The sequence below is a fragment of the Dendrobates tinctorius genome, unplaced genomic scaffold (genome assembly GCF_039654945.1).
Source record: "Dendrobates tinctorius isolate UK_male_01 unplaced genomic scaffold, ASM3965494v1 ptg000450l, whole genome shotgun sequence".
Lineage (NCBI taxonomy): Eukaryota > Metazoa > Chordata > Amphibia > Anura > Dendrobatidae > Dendrobates > Dendrobates tinctorius.
In genome coordinates, this window is record NW_027362112.1 from 556,281 (window position 1) to 577,680 (window position 21,400).

A 21,400-nucleotide genomic window follows, 5' to 3' on the forward strand; every position below is an offset into this window, starting at 1 on the left:
AGAGAAGGTGAAGCAAGGATCGGAGAGGAAGAGCAGAGAGACGGTGAAGCGAGGATCGGAGAGGAAGAGCAGAGAGAAGGTGAAGCGAGGATCGGAGAGGAAGAGCAGAGAGGTGAAGCGAGGATCGGAGAGGAAGAGCAGAGAGAAGGTGAAGCGAGGATGAGCAGAGAGAAGGTGAAGCGAGGATGAGCAGAGAGAAGGTGAAGCGAGGATGAGCAGAGAGAAGGTGAAGCGAGGATCGGAGGGGAAGAGCAGCGAGAAGGTGGAGCGAGGATGCGGCCATCACAAGCAGCTTTTACTTCTGCACAAAACATGGAAAATGCAGCGGGAAATATTCTTTTTGATGCATTTTGTTTATTTTTTTTTTTACATAACTACTGAAAACCACACAGAAAACTGCACTATGTGAACGAGAGGTTAGAGATCCATTCATTTTATGAGAACTTTAAGTTTTTTCCACAGACAGATGCCTCGGCGGCTGATTAGTGAGGGACGTCCAGGGCCGTGTTCTCCGGGTAGACTCTCCAAAGGAGACATCTTTCCCCCTGAAATCTAAGCGTCTCACAGAATTCCCACCAAGGTTCTGTGAGGACGAGTGCTGGTCCAGAGGCGCAGGGATCAGCGCCTCCTCCGCTCTGTCCAGTGGACGATCGGCTGCAGCCCTCAGCCTTCCCGAAGTGCAGATGACAGACTGCTTCCCGCTGTCAGGATGGGGACACACACGATGGGGGACGGCAGCCCACAACCCAGCCTGGTCTACACACCCCGGGGCCACCATGGTCCCATTGACGTCTGCAGCGATTCACTGTCTGAACTTGTGACGGAGGCTTCAAGAATACTACTTACACCTGCAAGAAAGTGAAGACAACGGCTCCCTCTAACCGCAGCAGAGCCGCACATACTGTACGCGCAGCAGACAAGCAGCGCAAGTGAAGACAGCGGCTCCCTCTAACCGCAGCAGAGCCGCACATACTGTATGTACAGCAGACAAGCAGCGCAAGTGAAGACACCGGCTCCCTCTAACCGCAGCAAAGCCGAACATACGCGGAGCAGACAAGCAGCGCAAGTGAAGACACCGGCTCCCTCTAACCGCAGCAAAGTCGAACATACACTGAGCAGACAAGCAGCGCAGCAACATCATCCATTCTGCATCTCCTTACAAAAGCTGCGCAACGTCCTCCCCAGGAGTGTTCACAAAGACTCAGAAACATGCAGCGTTCCACCGTAGCGTAAAGCCTCATGCACACAGCGCAGTATTTCCTGAGTGGTGACGAGTTTTCAGCAACGCTGATTTTTTTTAATCCAATTAAATGCATAAAACACTCGGCAGAAATATTCGTATCGCGCACAACATTGTCCTGCAGGGAGAAAGAAAATCGAGCCGCAGCCCCAAAGCAGCAGCACGGGAAGACAAGCTGCCCCCCAACCAGCAAGCTGGAGCCCCCAAAAATAACAGCACAAATCAAGCCCCGGGAAGAGAGGTGACAGCATCCGGACGACAACACAGACTCCTTGGACGCGTTTGCCGCCCTATGCGGGGGCCGATCAGCTCCTGATCATGAGTCTGTAATGGTGGGAGGATACAGGCGAGTAGCGGGCTGCAGCTCTGCACTGGGGGGCCTTATACGCCATTGACGCCCCCACTTACACCGGAGCTGTAGCCCCTGCGGCCCACCCCCATGACCGCGGCGGGGTCAGGATTGTCCAAGCACAGCCGCACTCACAGCCAACCTGGATGCACCAGTGACTCGCTACCACCCAAGTGCCGGTCGCTGCAGACGGACGACGACCCTCAGCGTGGCCCCGGGGCGCACATTCCGGCAGTACACCGACGAGTCAGGGGTCCGTGCCGCCATATACCGAGCAAGGAGGCAGCTTCCAGAAGACCGCTGTGCACTCGTGACCGCCCCTGCGAGCCCCCCACGCCCAGAGACCACCGCCGTCAGGCGTCCGCCTCGTTGAGCTTCCTCTTCTTGTAGCTCTGCACCAGGCTGGAGGCGGTGATCCGCGCGGCCGTCCCCCGCTCCCAGCTCTGGAAAGCATTCAGGTCCCTCTGCCCGGTCCGGAACAAGCCGCGCTCCAACTCATCCAGCCGCCCCACCAGCGCCGAGGTGTCCTCATTGTAAGCGTTCTGCGAGGAGTCCATGATGCGCCGAAACCGGCCAACGAAGGTCTGCAAGACAAAGCAGGAGAGATTCAAGATCCTCGAGTGCCCCCTTCACCAGCACAGGAACGCACGCCCGGGGGCGAGCAGAGGAGCAAGAGGATCCGAGACCCCCTTCACCAGGACAGGAGAGCACGCTCCATGCTGTGTATAATGGCCGGGGTCGAGACGAGGAGCGAAGACCAGGGGTAATGTGCCCACAAGTGGATCCAAGACCCTCGACACCAGCCAGAGACCCCGACAGAGACACCCGATGCAGCCAGAGACCCCGATAGAGACACCCGATGCAGCCAGAGACCCCGATAGAGCCACCCGATGCAGCCAGAGACCCCGATAGAGACACCCGATGCAGCCAGAGACCCCGATAGAGACACCCGATGCAGCCAGAGACCCCGATAGAGACACCCGATGCAGCCAGAGACCCCGATAGAGACACCCGATGCAGCCAGAGACCCCGATAGAGACACCCGATGCAGCCAGAGACCCCGATAGAGACTCCTGATGCAGCCAGAGACCCCGATAGAGCCACCCGATGCAGCCAGAGACCCCGATAGAGACTCCTGATGCAGCCAGCCACAGTGACGGTACAGTGTACAGAGCAGACCGCACGTCTCCGGAGAAGAGACGGAATATCAGAATCCATCCAAAATAACAGGCGTATATTGTCAGCACCAGGATAACTAGCCCCCCCGACCGCCCCGCGGGGTCCACCTCCCCTGCAGCCCCCCCCGCGGGGTCCACCTCCCCTGCAGCCCCCCCGACCTCCCCTGCAGCCCCCCCGACCGCCCCGTGGGGTCCACCTCCCCTGCAGCCCCCCCCCGACCTCCCCTGCAGCCCCCCCGACCGCCCCGCGGGGTCCACCTCCCCTGCAGCCCCCTGACCAGCACCTGCAGCAAGGTCTGGGCGATCTCCGTGTTCTCAGGACTCTGGAAGCTCAGCAGCTGTAAGCCGAAGCCGTAGTAGTGAGGTCCCATCTTGTGCAGGTCCACCACCCCGGCGTCAGCGCTGAACACGGTGCGCCAGCCCTCCCGGTACGTCCTCGGCAGCTCCACAGACACGATCCTGCGCTTGTTGTCATACAGACCCTTCACCATCCACAGCGGCAGCTCCATCCGGGCGCCCTGCAGAGAACAGCGCAGTTATAGGCGAGCCGAAAGAGCATTTGTCACAAGAGGAGGGCGGGGAGCAGCGCTCAGACCCACGGGGGGAGTAGTGCTGGGATCTATGAGGGGAGGGGGGGCAGGGATCTAGGGGGGCAGGGATCTATGGGGGAGGTGGGCAGGGGTGCTGGGATGTATGGGGAGGAGGGCAGGGATCTATGGGGGGGAGGGGGCAGGGGTGCTGGGATGTATGGGGGAGGAGGGCAGTGGTGCTGGGATCTATGGGGGAGGGGGGCAGTGGTGCTGGAATCTATGGGGGGGTGCTGGGATGTATGGGGGAGGAGGGCAGTGGTGCTGGGATCTATGGGGGAGGGGGGCAGTGGTGCTGGAATCTATGGGGGGGTGCTGGGATCTATGGGGGGAGGGTGCAGTGGTGCTGGGATCTATGGGGGGGAGGGGGCAGTGGTGCTGGGATCTATGGGGGGGAGGGGGCAGTGGTGCTGGGATCTATGGGGGGGAGGGGGCAGGGGTGCTGGGATCTATGGGGGGGAGGGGGCTGTGGTGCTGGGATCTATTGGGGGGAGGGGGCTGTGGTGCTGGGATCTATGGGGGGGAGGGGGCTGTGGTGCTGGGATCTATGGGGGGAGGGGGCTGTGGTGCTGGGATCTATGGGGGGAGGGGTGCTGGGATCTATGGGGGGGAGGGGGCAGGGGTGCTGGGATCTATGGGGGGAGGGGGGCAGGGGTGCTGGGATCTATGGGGGGAGGGGGGCAGGGATCTATGGGGAAAGGGGGGCAGGGGTGCTGGGATCTATGGGGGGAGGGGGGGCAGGGATCTATGGGGGGAGGGGGGGCAGGGATCTATGGGGGGAGGGGGGGCAGGGATCTATGGGGGGAGGGGGGGCAGGGATCTATGGGGGGGAGGGGGGCGCTGGGATCTATGGGGGGAGGGGGGCGCTGGGATCTATGGGGGGAGGGGGGGCAGGGGTGCTGGGATCTATGGGGGGAGGGGGGGCAGGGATCTATGGGGGGAGGGGGGCAGGGGTGCTGGGATCTATGGGGGGAGGGGGGCAGGGGTGCTGGGATCTATGGGGGGAGGGGGGCAGGGGTGCTGGGATCTATGGGGGGAGGGGGGGAAGGGATCTATGGGGGGAGGGGGCAGGGGTGCTGGGATCTATGGGGGGAGGGGGGCAGTGGTGCTGGGATCTATGGGGGGAGGGGGCAGGGGTGCTGGGATCTATGGGGGAGGGATCTATGGGGGGAGGGGGCAGGGGTGCTGGGATCTATGGGGGAGGGATCTATGGGGGGAGGGGGCAGGGGTGCTGGGATCTATGGGGGGAGGGGGGCAGTGGTGCTGGGATCTATGGGGGGAGGGGGGCAGGGATCTATGGGGGGAGGGGGCAGGGGTGCTGGGATCTATGGGGGGAGGGGGGCAGTGGTGCTGGGATCTATGGGGGGAGGGGGCAGGGGTGCTGGGATCTATGGGGGGAGGGGGGCAGGGATCTATGGGGGGAGGGGGCAGGGGTGCTGGGATCTATGGGGGGAGGGGCAGGGATCTATGGGGGGAGGGGGGCAGGGGTGCTGGGATCTATGGGGGGAGGGGGGCAGGGATCTATGGGGGGAGGGGGCAGGGGTGCTGGGATCTATGGGGGGAGGGGCAGGGATCTATGGGGGGAGGGGGGCAGGGGTGCTGGGATCTATGGGGGGGTGTTGGGACCACCTCAGGCTCGAGCACAGCCCACACGTCACGGTGCCCCCGGTCCTGAACCATGTGACCGCACAGCCCCTCCCACCAGTCACCATGGCGACCAGCACAGACCCCGGGTCACCTCTGGGATATGGTCGCTGTCGCCCCCTTTCTCCAGGAAGCCCAGGCGGGGGAAGCCGCTCTCCACCCGGCAAGGCAGCGCCTCCTGGGACATGAGCAGGTCCCCCAGTGACAGGAAGCTCTGCTCCCGGCCCGCACTGCCCGCCACCGGCCGGTACGACTCCCACATCCTCCGCCACTGACTGACGGCCGCGCGACCGAACTTCCCGCCTTACTTTATGCGCAGGGGACACGCCCCTAACGACACCACGTGGGCTGTGCTCGCCCAATCAGGATTACAACTGTTGACGCTCCGTTACCAAGGAGATAAGGTTCAAACGGCAATGGCTCCTCCGGCTCCGGCGCCCTCTCCTGGAGAAGTGAGGTGGTGCAGAGGGAGGAGAGCGGCCTCCACCAGGTGTGAGAGAGAGGGAGGAGAGCGGCCTCCACCAGGTGTGAGAGAGAGGGAGGAGAGCGGCCTCCACCGGGTGTGAGAGAGAGGGAGGGAGAGCGGCCTCCACCGGGTGTGAGAGAGAGGGAGGGAGAGCGGCCTCCACCAGGTGTGAGAGGGAGAGAGAGCGGCCTCCACCGGGTGTGAGAGAGAGGGAGAGAGAGCGGCCTCCACCGGGTGTGTGAGAGAGGGAGAGCGGCCTCCACCGGGTGTGAGAGAGAGGGAGGGAGAGCGGCCTCCACCAGGTGTGAGAGGGAGGGAGAGAGAGCGGCCTCCACCGGGTGTGTGAGAGAGGGAGAGCGGCCTCCACCGGGTGTGAGAGAGAGGGAGAGAGAGCGGCCTCCACCGGGTGTGTGAGAGAGGGAGAGCGGCCTCCACCGGGTGTGAGAGAGAGGGAGAGAGCGGCCTCCACCGGGTGTGAGAGAGAGGGAGAGAGCGGCCTCCACCGGGTGTGAGAGAGAGGGAGAGAGCGGCCTCCACCGGGTGTGAGTGAGAGAGGGAGGGAGAGCGGCCTCCACCGGGTGTGAGAGAGAGGGAGAGAGCGGCCTCCACCGGGTGTGAGAGAGAGGGAGAGAGCGGCCTCCACCGGGTGTGAGAGAGAGGGAGGGAGAGAGAGGGAGGGAGAGCGGCCTCCACCGGGTGTGAGAGAGAGGGAGAGCGGCCTCCACCGGGTGTGAGAGAGAGGGAGAGAGCGGCCTCCACCGGGTGTGAGAGAGAGGGAGAGAGCGGCCTCCACCGGGTGTGAGAGAGAGGGAGAGAGCGGCCTCCACCGGGTGTGAGAGAGAGGGAGGGAGAGAGAGGGAGGGAGAGCGGCCTCCACCGGGTGTGAGAGAGAGGGAGAGCGGCCTCCACCGGGTGTGAGAGAGAGGGAGAGAGCGGCCTCCACCGGGTGTGAGAGAGAGGGAGAGAGCGGCCTCCACCGGGTGTGAGAGAGAGGGAGAGAGCGGCCTCCACCGGGTGTGAGAGAGAGGGAGGGAGAGAGAGGGAGGGAGAGCGGCCTCCACCGGGTGTGAGAGAGAGGGAGAGCGGCCTCCACCGGGTGTGAGAGAGAGGGAGAGAGCGGCCTCCACCGGGTGTGAGAGAGAGGGAGAGAGAGCGGCCTCCACCAGGTGTGAGAGGGAGGGAGAGAGAGCGGCCTCCACCGGGTGTGTGAGAGAGGGAGAGAGAGCGGCCTCCACCGGGTGTGTGAGAGAGGGAGAGCGGCCTCCACCGGGTGTGAGAGAGAGGGAGAGAGCGGCCTCCACCGGGTGTGAGAGAGAGGGAGAGAGCGGCCTCCACCGGGTGTGAGAGAGAGGGAGGGAGAGCGGCCTCCACCGGGTGTGAGAGAGAGGGAGAGAGCGGCCTCCACCGGGTGTGAGAGAGAGGGAGAGAGAGCGGCCTCCACCGGGTGTGTGAGAGAGGGAGAGCGGCCTCCACCGGGTGTGAGAGAGAGGGAGAGAGCGGCCTCCACCGGGTGTGTGAGAGAGGGAGAGAGAGCGGCCTCCACCGGGTGTGTGAGAGAGGGAGAGCGGCCTCCACCGGGTGTGAGAGAGAGGGAGAGAGCGGCCTCCACCGGGTGTGAGAGAGAGGGAGAGAGCGGCCTCCACCGGGTGTGAGAGAGAGGGAGAGAGCGGCCTCCACCGGGTGTGAGAGAGAGGGAGAGAGAGCGGCCTCCACCGGGTGTGAGAGAGAGGGAGAGAGAGCGGCCTCCACCGGGTGTGAGAGAGAGGGAGAGAGCGGCCTCCACCGGGTGTGAGAGAGGGAGGGAGAGCGGCCTCCACCGGGTGTAAGAGAGAGGGAGGGAGAGCGGCCTCCACCGGGTGTAAGAGAGCGGCCTCCACCGGGTGTAAGAGAGAGAGCGGCCTCCACCGGGTGTAAGAGAGAGAGCGGCCTCCACCGGGTGTAAGAGAGAGAGCGGCCTCCACCGGGTGTAAGAGAGAGAGGGAGAGCGGCCTCCACCGGGTGTGTGAGAGAGTGGCCTCCACCGGGTGTGAGAGAGGGAGAGATAGCGGCCTCCACCGAGTGTGAGAGAGAGAGGGAGAGCGGCCTCCACCGGGTGTGTGAGAGAGAGAGGGAGAGCGGCCTTCACCAGGTGTGAGAGAGCGGCCTCCACCAGGTGTGAGAGAGAGCGGCCTCCACCAGGTATGAAAGAGGGAGAGCGGCCTCCACCGGGTGTGAGAGAGAGGGAGAGCGGCCTCCACCGGGTGTGAGAGAGAGGGAGAGCGGCCTCCACCGGGTGTGAGAGAGAGGGAGAGCGGCCTCCACCGGGTGTGTGAGAGAGGGAGAGCGGCCTCCACCGGGTGTGAGAGAGCGGCCTCCACCAGGTGTGAGAGCGGCCTCCACCGGGTATGAAAGAGGGAGAGAGAGCGGCCTCCACCGGGTGTGTGAGAGAGAGGGAGAGCGGCCTCCACCGGGTGTGTGAGAGAGAGGGAGAGCGGCCTCCACCGGGTGTGTGAGAGGGAGAGCGGCCTCCACCGGGTGTGTGAGAGAGAGAGGGAGAGCGGCCTCCACCGGGTGTGAGAGGGAGAGATAGCGGCCTCCACCGGGTGTGAGAGAGGGAGAGCGGCCTCCACCGGGTGTGAGAGAGGGAGAGCGGCCTCCACCGGGTGTGAGAGAGCGGCCTCCACCAGGTGTGAGAGCGGCCTCCACCGGGTATGAAAGAGGGAGAGAGAGCGGCCTCCACCGGGTGTGTGAGAGAGAGGGAGAGCGGCCTCCACCGGGTGTGTGAGAGGGAGAGCGGCCTCCACCGGGTGTGTGAGAGAGAGAGGGAGAGCGGCCTCCACCGGGTGTGAGAGAGGGAGAGATAGCGGCCTCCACCGGGTGTGAGAGAGGGAGAGCGGCCTCCACCGGGTGTGAGAGAGGGAGAGCGGCCTCCACCGGGTGTGAGAGAGGGAGGGAGAGCGGCCTCCACCGGGTGTGAGAGAGGGAGGGAGAGCGGCCTCCACCGGGTGTGAGAGAGGGAGGGAGAGCGGCCTCCACCGGGTGTGAGAGAGGGAGGGAGAGCGGCCTCCACCGGGTGTGAGAGAGGGAGGGAGAGCGGCCACCACCGGGTGTGAGAGAGGGAGGGAGAGCGGCCTCCACCGGGTGAGAGGGAGGGAGAGCGGCCTCCACGGGGTGAGAGGGAGAGCGGCCTCCACGGGGTGAGAGGGAGAGCGGCCTCCACGGGGTGAGAGGGAGAGCGGCCTCCACCGGGTGAGAGAGGCAGACACCAGATACTGATGATGGAGGCGATTTACATTTTGCACTTTGTTTATTTGGTGAAAATAACTCATTAACCCTTCGATTTGTGAATGCTTCCTGCTCTACCACATTATTACATAGAAGCCTTAGCTGTCTCCTGGCTCTGTGTTTGTATAGTGAGGTGATATATATACACACACGGTACGGAAAGTATTCACACCCCTTTACATTTCTCACTCTTTGTTTCATTGCAGCCATTTGGTAAATTCAATAAAGTTCATCTTTTCTCATTAGTGTGCACTCTGCACCCCATCTTCACTGAAAAAAATCAGAAATGTAGAAATTTTTTCAAATTTATTAAACAAGAAAAAACGAAATCTCACATGGTCATAAGTATTCAGCCCCTTTGCTCAGACTCTCATATGTATGTCACATGCTGTCCATTACCTTGTGATCCTCCTTGAGATGGATCTACTCCTTCATTGGAGTCCAGCTGTGTGTAATTACACTGATAGGACTGGATTAGTAAAGGTGCACACCTGTCTATATAAGACCCCACAGCTCACAGTGCATGTCACACCAAATGAGAATCATGAGGCCAAAGGAACGGGCCAAGGAACTCAGACAGAATTGTGGAAAGGCACAGATCTGACCAAGGTTACAGAAGAGTTTCTGCAGTACTCAAGGTTCCTAAGAGCACAGTGGCCTCCATAATCCTTAAATGGAAGAAGGTTGGGACCAGCCGTAGTCTTCCTAGACCTGACCGTCCAGCCAAACTGAGCAATCGTGGGAGAAGACCTTTACACTAGAACAACATGGGAAGGGAAGCAAAAGGCCAGAAAAAGCCATACACCTGACAAATGCTATTGAGAACTCTGCTATTAGAAGTGGAAAGGAAGAACAAACAAAAGAATCTAAATAATACAAATATTGGAGAAAGAGAAACCAATCACAAACTAAAATGTTTCTATACTAATGCACAAAGCATGGGCAACAAACAAGGAGAATTGGAACTACTAACACAGGAAAAGAAATATGATGTCATTGGAATCACTGAAACTTGGTGGGACAATACACATGATTGGAATACAAGACTAGAAGGATACAACTTATTTGCAAGAAACAGACTTGATAAACGAGGAGGAGGTGTCGCATTGTATGTTAGAAACGCGTATATCTGCACAGAGATTGAAGCTTCAGAGACCGGGAGTTCTGTGGAAACTGTTTGGGTAAGAATACAAGGACAGAACAATGGAAAGGACACCATTGTAGGCATTTACTACAGGCCGCCTGTGCAAGCTGAAGATATGGATGAACTCTTTATGCATCAAATGGCCAAGTTCTCCAAAAAATATGACATAGTTGTCATGGGAGATTTCAACTATCCAGACATTTGTTGAGAATCTCTCTCAGGCAAAACTAACAGGTCAAGGAAATTCTTATCCTCTCTTGCTGACAACTTTATCTTCCAAAAGGTAAAGGAGAAAACAAGGGGAACTGCTACCTTGGATCTAATCCTTATAAACAGGGAGGAAATGGTTGAGGAGGTAAAAGTGGCTGGGACCCTAGGAGGTAGCGACCATGCTATTTTAGAATTTTGGATAACTAGAGGCGGAAGACCTGTGAAGACTCAGAGGTCAAGGTTAGATTTCAGAAAGGCAGATTTTAAGGGATTCAGGAAGAGAATTGGAGGGATCCAATGGCTGGATATCCTTAAAGACAAAAATGTCCAGGAAGGATGGAAAATCTTGAAAAATGAAATTCTCAAAGCACAAATGTTAACAATTCCGAAAAGAGGGAAGAATAGGAAGCATTTAAGGAAACCAGGATGGATGAACACAGAACTTAAGCACATGCTAAAAAGGAAGAAAAAAATGTTTATAAAATGGAAAGAGGGAGGCATATCTAAAGAAGAATATAATGCTGTCTGCAGAACCTGCAGGGCACAAATCAGATTACGTAAAGCTGACAATGAATTGTGGCTTGCAAGAGATGTCAAAAGCAATAATAAAGGATTTTGGGGATATGTCAAAAGTAAAAGAAAAGTCAAAGATGCTATAGGATTTTTACAGGATGAAAATGATGAAATGGTAAGACAGGATGTTGAGAAGGCCGAACTTTTAAATTCCTATTTTGCATCTGTTTTCTCTCAGAAAGGAAATGTAACATCAACTGTTCTTCACTGTCCTATTAAGGGAATAGAAGAATCCAGGATATCTATAAACAGAAAGATAGTGAGGAAACACTTAGCTAACCAAAATGAATTCAAGTCTCCAGGTCCAGATGAATTACACCCCAGAGTACTGAAGGAGATAGCAGAAGAAATTTTTGAACCCCTCTCCATAATCTTTGAAAATTCTTGGAGAACAGGAGAAGTCCCAGAAGACTGGAGAAGAACAAATGTTCCTAGCTTCAAAAAGGGGAAGAAGGTGGACCCAGGCAACTATAGGCCGGTGAGTCTGACCAGGAAAGATCTTTGAACAAATTATTAAACAACATGTATGTCAATACCTGGATAAGAATGACATGATTAAACAGAGTCAGCATGGGTTTGTAACTAATAAGTCATGTCAGACTAACTTAATTTCCTTCTATGACGGAATCACTGATTGGGTGGATAAAGGAAATGCTGTAGATATAGTATATCTTGACTTCAGCAAAGCATTTGACAAAGTCTCTCGTAAAATCCTTATTGAAAAAATGACTAAGTATGGAATGGACAAGGCAACTGTTAGGTGGATTCATAACTGGCTTAGTGATCGGACCCAAAGAGTGGTCGTAAATGGCTGCACATCCAGTTGGAAGAATGTCTCAAGTGGGGTACCACAGGGCTCTGTCCTGGGCCCTGTATTGTTCAACATCTTTATCAACGATTTAGATGAAGGCATTGAGGGTAAACTGATTAAATTTGCTGATGACACAAAGCTAGGAGGGATAGCTAATACTAGAGAAGAGAGAGAGAGGATTCAAAAAGATTTAAATAAACTGGAGAAGTGGGCAGCAACAAACAGAATGGTTTTTAACAGGGAGAAATGCAAAGTACTACATCTGGGCAATAAAAATGAAAAAAGCATATACAGAATAGGGCTAAGCAACAGCACATGTGAAAAAGTCTTGGGTATACTAATAGATCACAGACTGAATATGAGTCAACAGTGTGATGCAGCAGCAAAAAAGGCAAATGCAATTCTAGGATGTATTAACAGAAGCATACAGTCTAGATCACGTGAAGTCATTATTTCCCTCTACTCCTCTTTGGTCAGACCTCATCTGGAATATTGTGTCCAGTTTTGGGCGCCACATTTTAAAAAAGACATCAACAAACTGGAGCAAGTTTAGAAAAGAGCGACCAGAATGGTGACTGGTCTGCAAACCCTGTCTTATGAGGAAAGGCTGCAGGATTTGGGAATGTTTAGCTTGCAGAAGAGAAGACTGAGAGGAGACTTAATAGCTGTCTACAAATACCTGAAGGGCTGTCACATTGTAGAAGGATCAACTTTATTCTCATTTGCACAAGGAAAGACTAGAAGCAATGGGATGAAACTGAATGGGAGGAGACACAGATTAGATATTAGAAAAAACTTTTTGACAGGGTGATCAATGAGTGGAACAGGCTGCCACGAGAAGTGGTGAGTTCTTCAATGGAAGTCTTCAAACAGAGGCTGGACAGATATCTGTCTGGGATGATTTAGCGAATCCTGCTTTGAGCAGGGGGTTGGACCAGATGACCCAGGAGGTCCCTTCCAACTCTACGATTCTATGATTCTAAGAGCCTTGGTGAGAGAGGTAAAGGACCCCAAAATCACTGTGGCTGAGCTCCACAGATGCAGTAGGGAGATGAGAGAAAGTTCCACAAAGTCAGCAATCACTGCAGCCCTCCACCAGTCGGGCTTTTATGGCAGAGTGGCCCGACGGAAGCTTCTCCTCAGTGCAAGACATATGAAAGCCCGCATAGAGTTTGCTGAAAAACACATGAAGGACTCCCAGACTATGAGAAATAAGATTCTCCGGTCGGATGAGAGGAAGATAGAACTTTTTGGTGATAATTCTAAGCGGTATGTGTGGAGAAAACCAGGCACTGCTCATCACCTGCCCAATACAATCCCATCAGTGAAACATGGTGGTGGCAGCATCATGCTATGGGGGTGTTTTTCAGCTGCAGGGACAGGACGACTGGTTGCCATTGGAGGAAACATGAATGCGGCCAAGCACAGAGATATCCTGGATGAAAACCTCTTCCAGAGTGCTCTGGACCTCAGACTTGGCCTAAGGTTCACCTTCCAACAAGACAATGACCCTAAGCACACAGCTAAAATAACAAAGGAGTGGCTTTAGAACAACTCTGTGACCATTCCTGACTGGCCCAGCCAGAGCCCTGACCTAAACCCAACGGAGCATCTCTGGAGAGACCTGAAAATGGCTGTCCACCAACATTCACCATCCAACCTGACGGAACTGGAGAGGATCTGCAAGGAAGAATGGCCGAGGATCCCCAAATCCAGGGGTGAAAACCTTCTGGCATCATTCCCAAGAAGACTCATGGCTGTACTAGCTCAAAAGGTGCTTCCACTCAACACTGAGCAAAGGGGCTGAATACTTTTGACCATGGGAGATTTCAGTTCTTCTTTAATAAATTTGCAGAAATTTCTAACCTTGTTTTTTTCAGTCAAGATGGGGGGGTGCAGAGTGTAAAGTAATGAGGAAAAATGAACTTTGTTTCATTGCAGCCATTTGGTAAATTCAGAAAAGAGTGAAAAATGTAAAGGGGTCTGAAAACTTTCTGTACCCACTGTATATCTCCTGTGTGTGTATATACACTGCATATATCTCCATATATCTCTCCAGTATATTTGTGTATAGATACAGACAGGCCTCCTCCCCGCCGTCGTTCACGTTTGTCTCGGTTTCTGCCTCTCAGGGTCGCTCTGATAATGCTCCTCACCTTCGTTATGACCGGATGCTCGGCTGCCCGTGAGTATCCTCCTCCTTGTCCTCCTCAGGCTTGGCGCTCCTGCTCCGGGCGCAGCACATACACCAGGCAATGATGGCTGACCAGTGGCGGTTCTGCTTTTTTCAGGCTGCGGCCGATCAGATCCTCGGAGCTCTCCAATATTCCCTTGGTTGGTGTCAGTTCAGAGCCATGGATCGCATCTTGCAGGAGGAGCGATCATCAGTGAATTCTGGATAGTGACTGCACCATCAGCTGTGAGGTTGAGGTGAGACGGCCGCCCACCCGCCAATCTCACCAGGGTTTGGCATGTACAGAGACCCTATTCACACACACTTACGTCACTGATCAGCCAATGGTGGAAACAACCACTGGATCCTCCAGTCCACTGTATCAGCCTGGTGCAGAAATCCCGGCAGCTTCGTCCTCGGCTGCGATCAGGGGTTATTAATGGTTGTCGGAGGTAGGAAATGAGGATCCGCTGCCGGCAGCTCCTGAGTAATCACCGACCAATGAAGTCCCCGATGGAGACAAGTCTAGAGATGGTGCAGCCATGGGAGCAGGTATAGGCCATGCAGACGCTTACAGTAGTGCGAGGAACATGCGACCTGGGGATGTTGTGTTGAAGGGAAGCTCCTGGGCAACTTCATTTTCCCTTGTGAAGCATCTTCATGGCGCTCCCCATGTGACCTCCAGACCAAACTCCGGCCATCACTGCGTCCAAGACAGAAGCCAGAGTAATAGTAGAGGACAGACATGTATTCCAGCCTTCACGGCTGCCTTGCTCTGAACCATGATGTCCTTTGAGAGCGGTGACATGAGATGATAGAGCACCTTAGTCGGATGTCTGGCTCATAGCTCAGTGTGGTATGCATGGCTCCTTATGGTTGTGTTGACTGAGTGACCTTCGCGGCTCGATGTGTGACATCTGAGGCCTGAGGCTTGGTTTGCAACGTTTGAGACTCGGTGTACGATGTCTGAGGCCCAGTGAGCAACATCTGAGGTTCAGTGTGCGATGTCTGAGGCCTGAGGCTGTGTGCAAGACAATAGGCTCGCGTGACATCTGAGGCTCAGTGTGCAACATTTTAGGCTCGGTGTGCGACGTCTGAGGCTCAGTGTGCGACGACTGAGGCTCGTTGTGTGACGTCTGAGGCTCGCTGTGCGACGTCAGGCCTGAGGCTCAGTGTGCAACATTTTAGGCTCGGTGTGCGAGGCCTGAGGCTCGTTGTGCGACGTCTGAGGCTCATTGAGCAACATTTTAGGCTAGGTGTGTGACGTCTGAGGCCTGAGGCTCGGTGTGTGAAGTCTGAGGCCTGGCGAGTGACATCCAATATCACTTTCTGTAATAAAGGAGCACCATTCTTATCTGATGTGATGCGACCACGTAGGCAACAACATGAAGCTTCACGAGTGACCGTCACACCAGTCCTGCACCTGGGATTATGAGGGAGACATTGTCTGGTAGCCGGACCCCTCTACTTCTCACTCCAGGTCACTAACAGCTCGAGGTGACTGAGTGGTGCTGGATCCAGTGGTCCGGCCATTTCACTGGTGTCCCAACACACAGGTCACGTGTTCCTTGTCTTACTGTGACCACCTGCGTGGCCTAAACCTGCTGCCGTGACTGCAGCATCTCCGGCCGTGGTCTCCATTGAGCACGTCATTGGTCGGTGACCACACAGGAGCTGCTGAGGATTTCCTTCCTCAGACGACCATTAATGACCTCAGTGACAGCAGCCGAGGCTGGAGGTGCCGAGATTTCTGCACAAGGCTCAGACTCGGGTCTGGATGTATACATATATCCCTCTGTTCTTAGGAAAGATCTCACTGTGCTGGTGGGAAGCTCAAAGCTGGACACGATGTATCCCCCCCGCCGTGCGTCCTACACCATCCATAAGGTGATCGTACACGAAAAATTCAACAAGATTCCTCTCAGCAATGACCTGATGCTGCTCATGACCAGGGACAAGATCCGTTTTGGACGTGGAGTTCAACCCATTCGTTTCCCAAATTTGTACCTTGGCATTTCTGACCTCAATAACTGCTCAGTGTCAGGATGGACACGTCCAGAGAACACAGGTGAGAGGGCGACAGAGGGTCTGCCCTGACAGGGGGGTCTGCACAGCCAGCACAGAGGTGTCCACACTTGACCAGGGAACACCTCGTACCAATCTGCCCAGCAGCATATGATGGCAGCCAGCCATGATACAGTGGAGCTAGGCTTATCCTCGCGAGTCCTGCTGGCTTATTAGATGCTCGGGATCTCTGTACTTCCATATGACAGGTCGCCTGGGATCTCTGCGCTTCTTTCCAGCAGGATGCTTGAGATCTCTGTGCTTCTATGTGAGAGGACGTCTGTGTTCTCTGCGCTACTCGCCAGCAGGATGCATGGGATCTCTGTGCTTCTATCTGACAGTACTCCTGGGATCTCTTTGCTCTTCTCCAGTGGTTGCTTGAGATTTCTGGGCGTCTATCTGATGATACCGGAGATCTCTGCTCCTCTCTAGTAGGATGCTCTGGATCTCTGTGCTTCCATCTGAAAGGAGGCCTGGGATCGCTGCGCTTCTCTCTCGGAGGATGCTCAGGATCTCTGCTTCCATGTGACAGGGCACCTGGAATCTCTGTGCTTCTCTCTCGGAGGATGCTCAGGATTCTCTGCTTCCATGTGACAGGGCACCTGGTGTCTCTGTGCTTCTCTCTCTGAGGATGCTCAGGAGTCTCTGCTTCCATGTGACATGGCACCTGGGGTCTCTGTGCTTCTCTCTCGGAGGATGCTCAGGATCTCTGCTTCCATGTGACAGGGCACCTGGGGTCTCTGTGCTTCTCTCTCGGAGGATGCTCAGGATCTCTGCTTCCATGTGACAGGGCACCTGGGATCTCTGTGCTTCTCTCTCGGAGGATGCTCAGGATCTCTGCTTCCATGTGACAGGGCACCTGGGATCTCTGTGCTTCTCTCTAGGAGGATGCTCAGGATCTCTGTGCTTCCATGTAATAGGGCGCTTGGGATCTCTGCGCTTCTCTCTAGGAGGATGCTTGGGATCTATGTGCTTCCATCTGACAGGATGCATGGGATCTCTGCACTTCTCTCTAGGAGGAGGATGCTCAGGATCTCTGTGCTTCCATGTAATAGGGCGCCTGGGATCTCTGTGCTTCTCTCTAGGATGCTCGGGATCTATGTGCTTCCATGTGACAGGGCGCCTGGGATCTCTGTGCTTCTCTCTAGGAGGATGCTTGGGATATATGTGCTTCCATGTGACAGGGCACCTGGGTTCTCGGTGCTTCTCTCTAGGAGGATGCTCGGGATCTATGTGCTTCCATGTGACAGGGAGCCTGGGATCTCTGTGCTTCTCTCTAGGAGGATGCTCGGGATCTATGTGCTTCCATGTGACAGGGCGCCTGGGATCTCTGTGCTTCTCTCTAGGAGGATGCTCGGGATCTATGTGCTTCCATGTGACAGGGCGCCTGGGATCTCTGTGCTTCTCTCTAGGAGGATGCTCGGGATCTATGTGCTTCCATGTAACAGGGCGCCTGGGATCTCTGTGCTTCTCTCTAGGAGGATGCTCGGGATCTATGTGCTTCCATGTGACAGGGCGCCTGGGATCTCTGGGCTTCTCTCTAGGAGGATGCTCGGGATCTATGTGCTTCCATGTGACAGGGCGCCTGGGATCTCTGTGCTTCTCTCTAGGAGGATGCTCGGGATCTATGTGCTTCCATGTGACAGGGCGCCTGGGATCTCTGTGCTTCTCTCTAGGAGGATGCTCGGGATCTATGTGCTTCCATGTGACAGGGCACCTGGGATCTCTGGGCTTCTCTCTAGGAGGATGCTCGTGATCTATGTGCTTCCATGTGACAGGGCACCTGGGATCTCTGGGCTTCTCTCTAGGAGGATGCTCGGGATCTATGTGCTTCCATGTGACAGAGCGCCTGGGATCTCTGTGCTTCTCTCTAGGAGGATGCTCGGGATCTATGTGCTTCCATGTGACAGGGCGCCTGGGATCTCTTTGCTTCTCTAGGAGGATGCTCGGGATCTATGTGCTTCCATGTGACAGGGCACCTGGGATCTCTGTGCTTCTCTCTAGGAGGATGCTCAGGATCTATGTGCTTCCATGTGACAGGGCACCTGGGATCTCTGTGCTTCTCTCTAGGAGGATGCTCAGGATCTATGTGCTTCCATGTGACAGGGCACCTGGGATCTCTGTGCTTCTCTCTAGGAGGATGCTCAGGATCTATGTGCTTCCATGTGACAGGGCACCTGGGATCTCTGGGCTTCTCTCTAGGAGGATGCTCGTGATCTATGTGCTTCCATGTGACAGGGCACCTGGGATCTCTGGGCTTCTCTCTAGGAGGATGCTCGGGATCTATGTGCTTCCATGTGACAGAGCGCCTGGGATCTCTGTGCTTCTCTCTAGGAGGATGCTCGGGATCTATGTGCTTCCATGTGACAGGGCGCCTGGGATCTCTTTGCTTCTCTAGGAGGATGCTCGGGATCTATGTGCTTCCATGTGACAGGGCACCTGGGATCTCTGTGCTTCTCTCTAGGAGGATGCTCAGGATCTATGTGCTTCCATGTGACAGGGCACCTGGGATCTCTGTGCTTCTCTCTAGGAGGATGCTCGGGATCTATGTGCTTCCATCTGACAGGATGCCTGGGATCTCTGCACTTCTCTCCAGGAAGAGGATGCTCAGGATCTCTGTGCTTCCGTGTAATAGGGCGCCTAGGATCTCTGTGCTTCTCTCTAGGAGGATGCTCGCGATCTATGTGCTTCCATGTGACAGGGCAACTGGGATCTCTGTGCTTCTCTCTCGGAGGATGCTCAGGATCTCTGCTTCCATGTGACAGGGCACCTGGGATCGCTGTGCTTCTCTCAAGGAGGATGCTCGGGATCTATGTGCTTCCATGTGACAGGGCGCCTGGGATCTCTGTGCTTCTCTCTAGGAGGATGCTCGAGATCTATGTGCTTCCATGTGACAGGGCGCCTGGGATCTCTGTGCTTCTCTCTAGGAGGATGCTCGGGATCTATGTGCTTCCATGTGACAGGGCGCCTGGGATCTCTGTGCTTCTCTCTAGGAGGATGCTCGGGATCTATGTGCTTCCATGTGACAGGGCACCTGGGATCTCTGTGCTTCTCTCTAGGAGGATGCTCAGGATCTATGTGCTTCCATGTGACAGGGCACCTGGGATCTCTGTGCTTCTCTCTAGGAGGAGGATGCTCAGGATCTATGTGCTTCCATGTGACAGGGCGCCTGGGATCTATGTGCTTCTCTAGGAGGATGCTCGGGATCTATGTGCTTACATGTGACAGGGCACCTGGGATCTCTGTGCTTCTCTCTAGGAGGATGCTCGGGATCTATGTGCTTCCATGTGACAGGGCGCCTGGGATCTCTGTGCTTCTCTCTAGGAGGATGCTCGAGATCTATGTGCTACCATGTAATAGGGCGCCTGGGATCTCTGAGCTTCTCTCTAGGAGGATGCTCGAGATCTATGTGCTTCCATGTGACAGTGCACCTGCGATCTCTGTGCTTCTCTCTAGGATGCTAGGGATCTATGTGCTTCCATGTGACAGGGCACCTGGGATCTCTGTGCTTCTCTCTAGGATGCTAAGGATCTATGTGCTTCCATGTGACAGGGCACCTGGGATCTCTGTGCTTCTCTCTGGGAGGATGCTCGGGATCTATGTGCTTCCATGTGACAAGGCACCTGGGATCTCTGTGCTTATCTCTAGGAGGATGCTAGGGATCTATGTGCTTCCATGTGACAGGGCACCTGGGATCTCTGTGCTTCTCTCTAGGAGGATGCTCGGGATCTATGGGCTTCCATGTGACAGGGCGCTTGGGATCTCTGTGCTACTCTCTAGGAGGATGCTCGGGATCTATGTGCTTCCATGTGACAGGGCGCCTGGGATCTCTGCACTCCTCTCCAACAGGACGTTCAGGATCACCCATCTCACCTCTGTCTGGACGCTTGGGATCACTGTTCTCCCCTCTGACTGGATTCTCAGGATCACCCCTCTTGCTTGATAGGACACTCAGGATCACCGCTCTCCCCTCTGACTGGATCCTCAGGCTCAACGTCTTGGTGCAGACTGTCTGTGGAGAACATGACCCCTTGCCCTCTACGAAGGACAGTGTCGACTGAATGCTGCATCCATCGAGGGCTCCATGTTCCTGGCTGTTTGGTAAGCTATCTGTGACCAGGTGCAGAGCATGGTGGATGGATGTAATGTTCCCCGTGTGTGCTTCCTCTGCAGGGGACCGGTGGCAGCCCGATGTCATGTCAGGTGAAGGATCAATGGCTGCTGGCTGGAGTCCTCTCTGGCGCAGGGATGAGGCCCTACCTTCCAGTCCTCTACACTCGGACCTCGTATTACGGTCACTGGATCTCATCTCGTACTGCGCAGGCAGGGCGGCCGTTCATTCCTACCATCAATACCGTGGCTCTCCAGCAGCACCATCTCCGAGCTGCAGTCAAGGAGAGAACAGAAGAGCTGCTGTACGATTATTACAGTGAAATGGAGCCCCCCAAGGCTGCTGGCTGCTCCTTCCGGGCCAACGGCCTTCTCATTCTCTGCATCATTTTCATCACGTTGTGAAATAAAACAGTGGAACATGATAAGAATCTGTGCAGAGAGTTTGTCCATCCGCCACCTAGTTCTGCGCAGAAGTGTCTGGAGGGCTCGGAAAATGGGCCCCCGTGTGCCAGGATGGGCAGGAGTCCAGAGCCAGTGAAGGCGGCCAGATACTCCACACAGGTGGAGGTCAGGAACAAGATGGGCACGACCCATGACATCCACGTCACACAAAGCAGGGACTGGCACCAAACCATGCCACGTACCGGGAATGTGCCACAAACCGGTCACAAGGAGAGGCGCTTTCTGACTCTCACGACCTTGGTCAGTCAGAAGAGCAGGATGTTGTGAAAAGCAGGATCCATTACAATGGCGGTAGTCAGTGGCGGTGCGGCACTCAGCCCAAGCATTCCTCTCTAGAACGGTACCTCCATAATGCACCATTCAATCAACATGTCACTATTTGCTGCCGGACTGACGTGGCAGATGCCATGTTACAGGCGCTACATGCCCACAGATGACGGCATCACCAATAATTACAGACGCTCACTGCCAACAGACAGTGAGGATCTGAGCTTGTGGGTTATAATAATCACCTAGGCAGGTCAACGATGCAACTATCCATGTACAACAAATCCATGTAGACGGTCAACATACAATGTCCTCAGTCCACAAGATCCCACCCTTGGATCATAGGTTCCACTGCCCCGGTATCAGGTGACAGCCACTGTCTCCCAACTTTTGGTGTCTCCAGTCACAGCCTATGTTCCTACAGATGATGGATATCATGACCGTATCTCATGGATCCCGTCCAGCCAACAACGAAACTCCATAGACCACCCATCCCTGTGCTCCAGGACGTCATCCTCGATCCTTTCCCTAAGTCACTCTCCCAACTGCCTGACTAACCATGTTGCTTCATTTCCTCCCTCCTCCTTATACATTTGCTGTTATCTTGAAGAATGAAGCATATTCTGGCATCCCATCACCTGGGACTGCATCTGAGACCCCCTATAGTGACGACTCCCCCGGGTCTACAATCCCCATCCACACAATGGGCCTAGAGGCTATAAGAACAATGGAATGATGGAGTTGCTTGATTACTAATTTGGGGTCTGGTCTTTGTTTCCCTCAAGATTTAGCCTGCACGTCTTCCTCTGCTGTCACTGAACAGAAACAGTGATTTCCGAGGCTGAACTGACGAGC

General features: G+C 55.4%; 2 protein-coding genes across 3 annotated transcripts; one reads left to right on the forward strand and one right to left on the reverse strand.

Moving 5' to 3' along the window:
* Nucleotides 1–334: 334 nt before the first annotated feature.
* On the reverse strand, nucleotides 335–5,322 carry GINS3 (GINS complex subunit 3). Its single transcript, XM_073564389.1, has 3 exons — nucleotides 5,093–5,322; nucleotides 3,052–3,285; nucleotides 335–2,173 (listed from the first exon to the last, which is right to left on the reverse strand). Exons 1-3 carry the CDS (start codon nucleotides 5,258–5,260, stop codon nucleotides 1,943–1,945), a joined length of 633 nt encoding a protein of 210 aa, XP_073420490.1. The 5' UTR covers nucleotides 5,261–5,322; the 3' UTR covers nucleotides 335–1,942.
* A 45-nt stretch (nucleotides 5,323–5,367) lies between these two features.
* Nucleotides 5,368–20,266, forward strand: PRSS54 (serine protease 54). 2 transcript variants are annotated; one of them, XM_073564385.1, is made up of 6 exons: nucleotides 5,368–5,488; nucleotides 13,599–13,651; nucleotides 13,758–13,896; nucleotides 15,445–15,707; nucleotides 19,650–19,804; nucleotides 19,877–20,266. In XM_073564385.1, exons 1-6 carry the CDS (start codon nucleotides 5,415–5,417, stop codon nucleotides 20,216–20,218), a joined length of 1,026 nt encoding a protein of 341 aa, XP_073420486.1. In that variant the 5' UTR covers nucleotides 5,368–5,414; the 3' UTR covers nucleotides 20,219–20,266. The 2 variants fall into 2 exon arrangements, with proteins under 2 accessions (XP_073420486.1, XP_073420487.1); XM_073564386.1 differs by having other exon boundaries at nucleotides 5,441–5,523; nucleotides 19,877–20,263.
* Nucleotides 20,267–21,400: the final 1,134 nt, after the last annotated feature.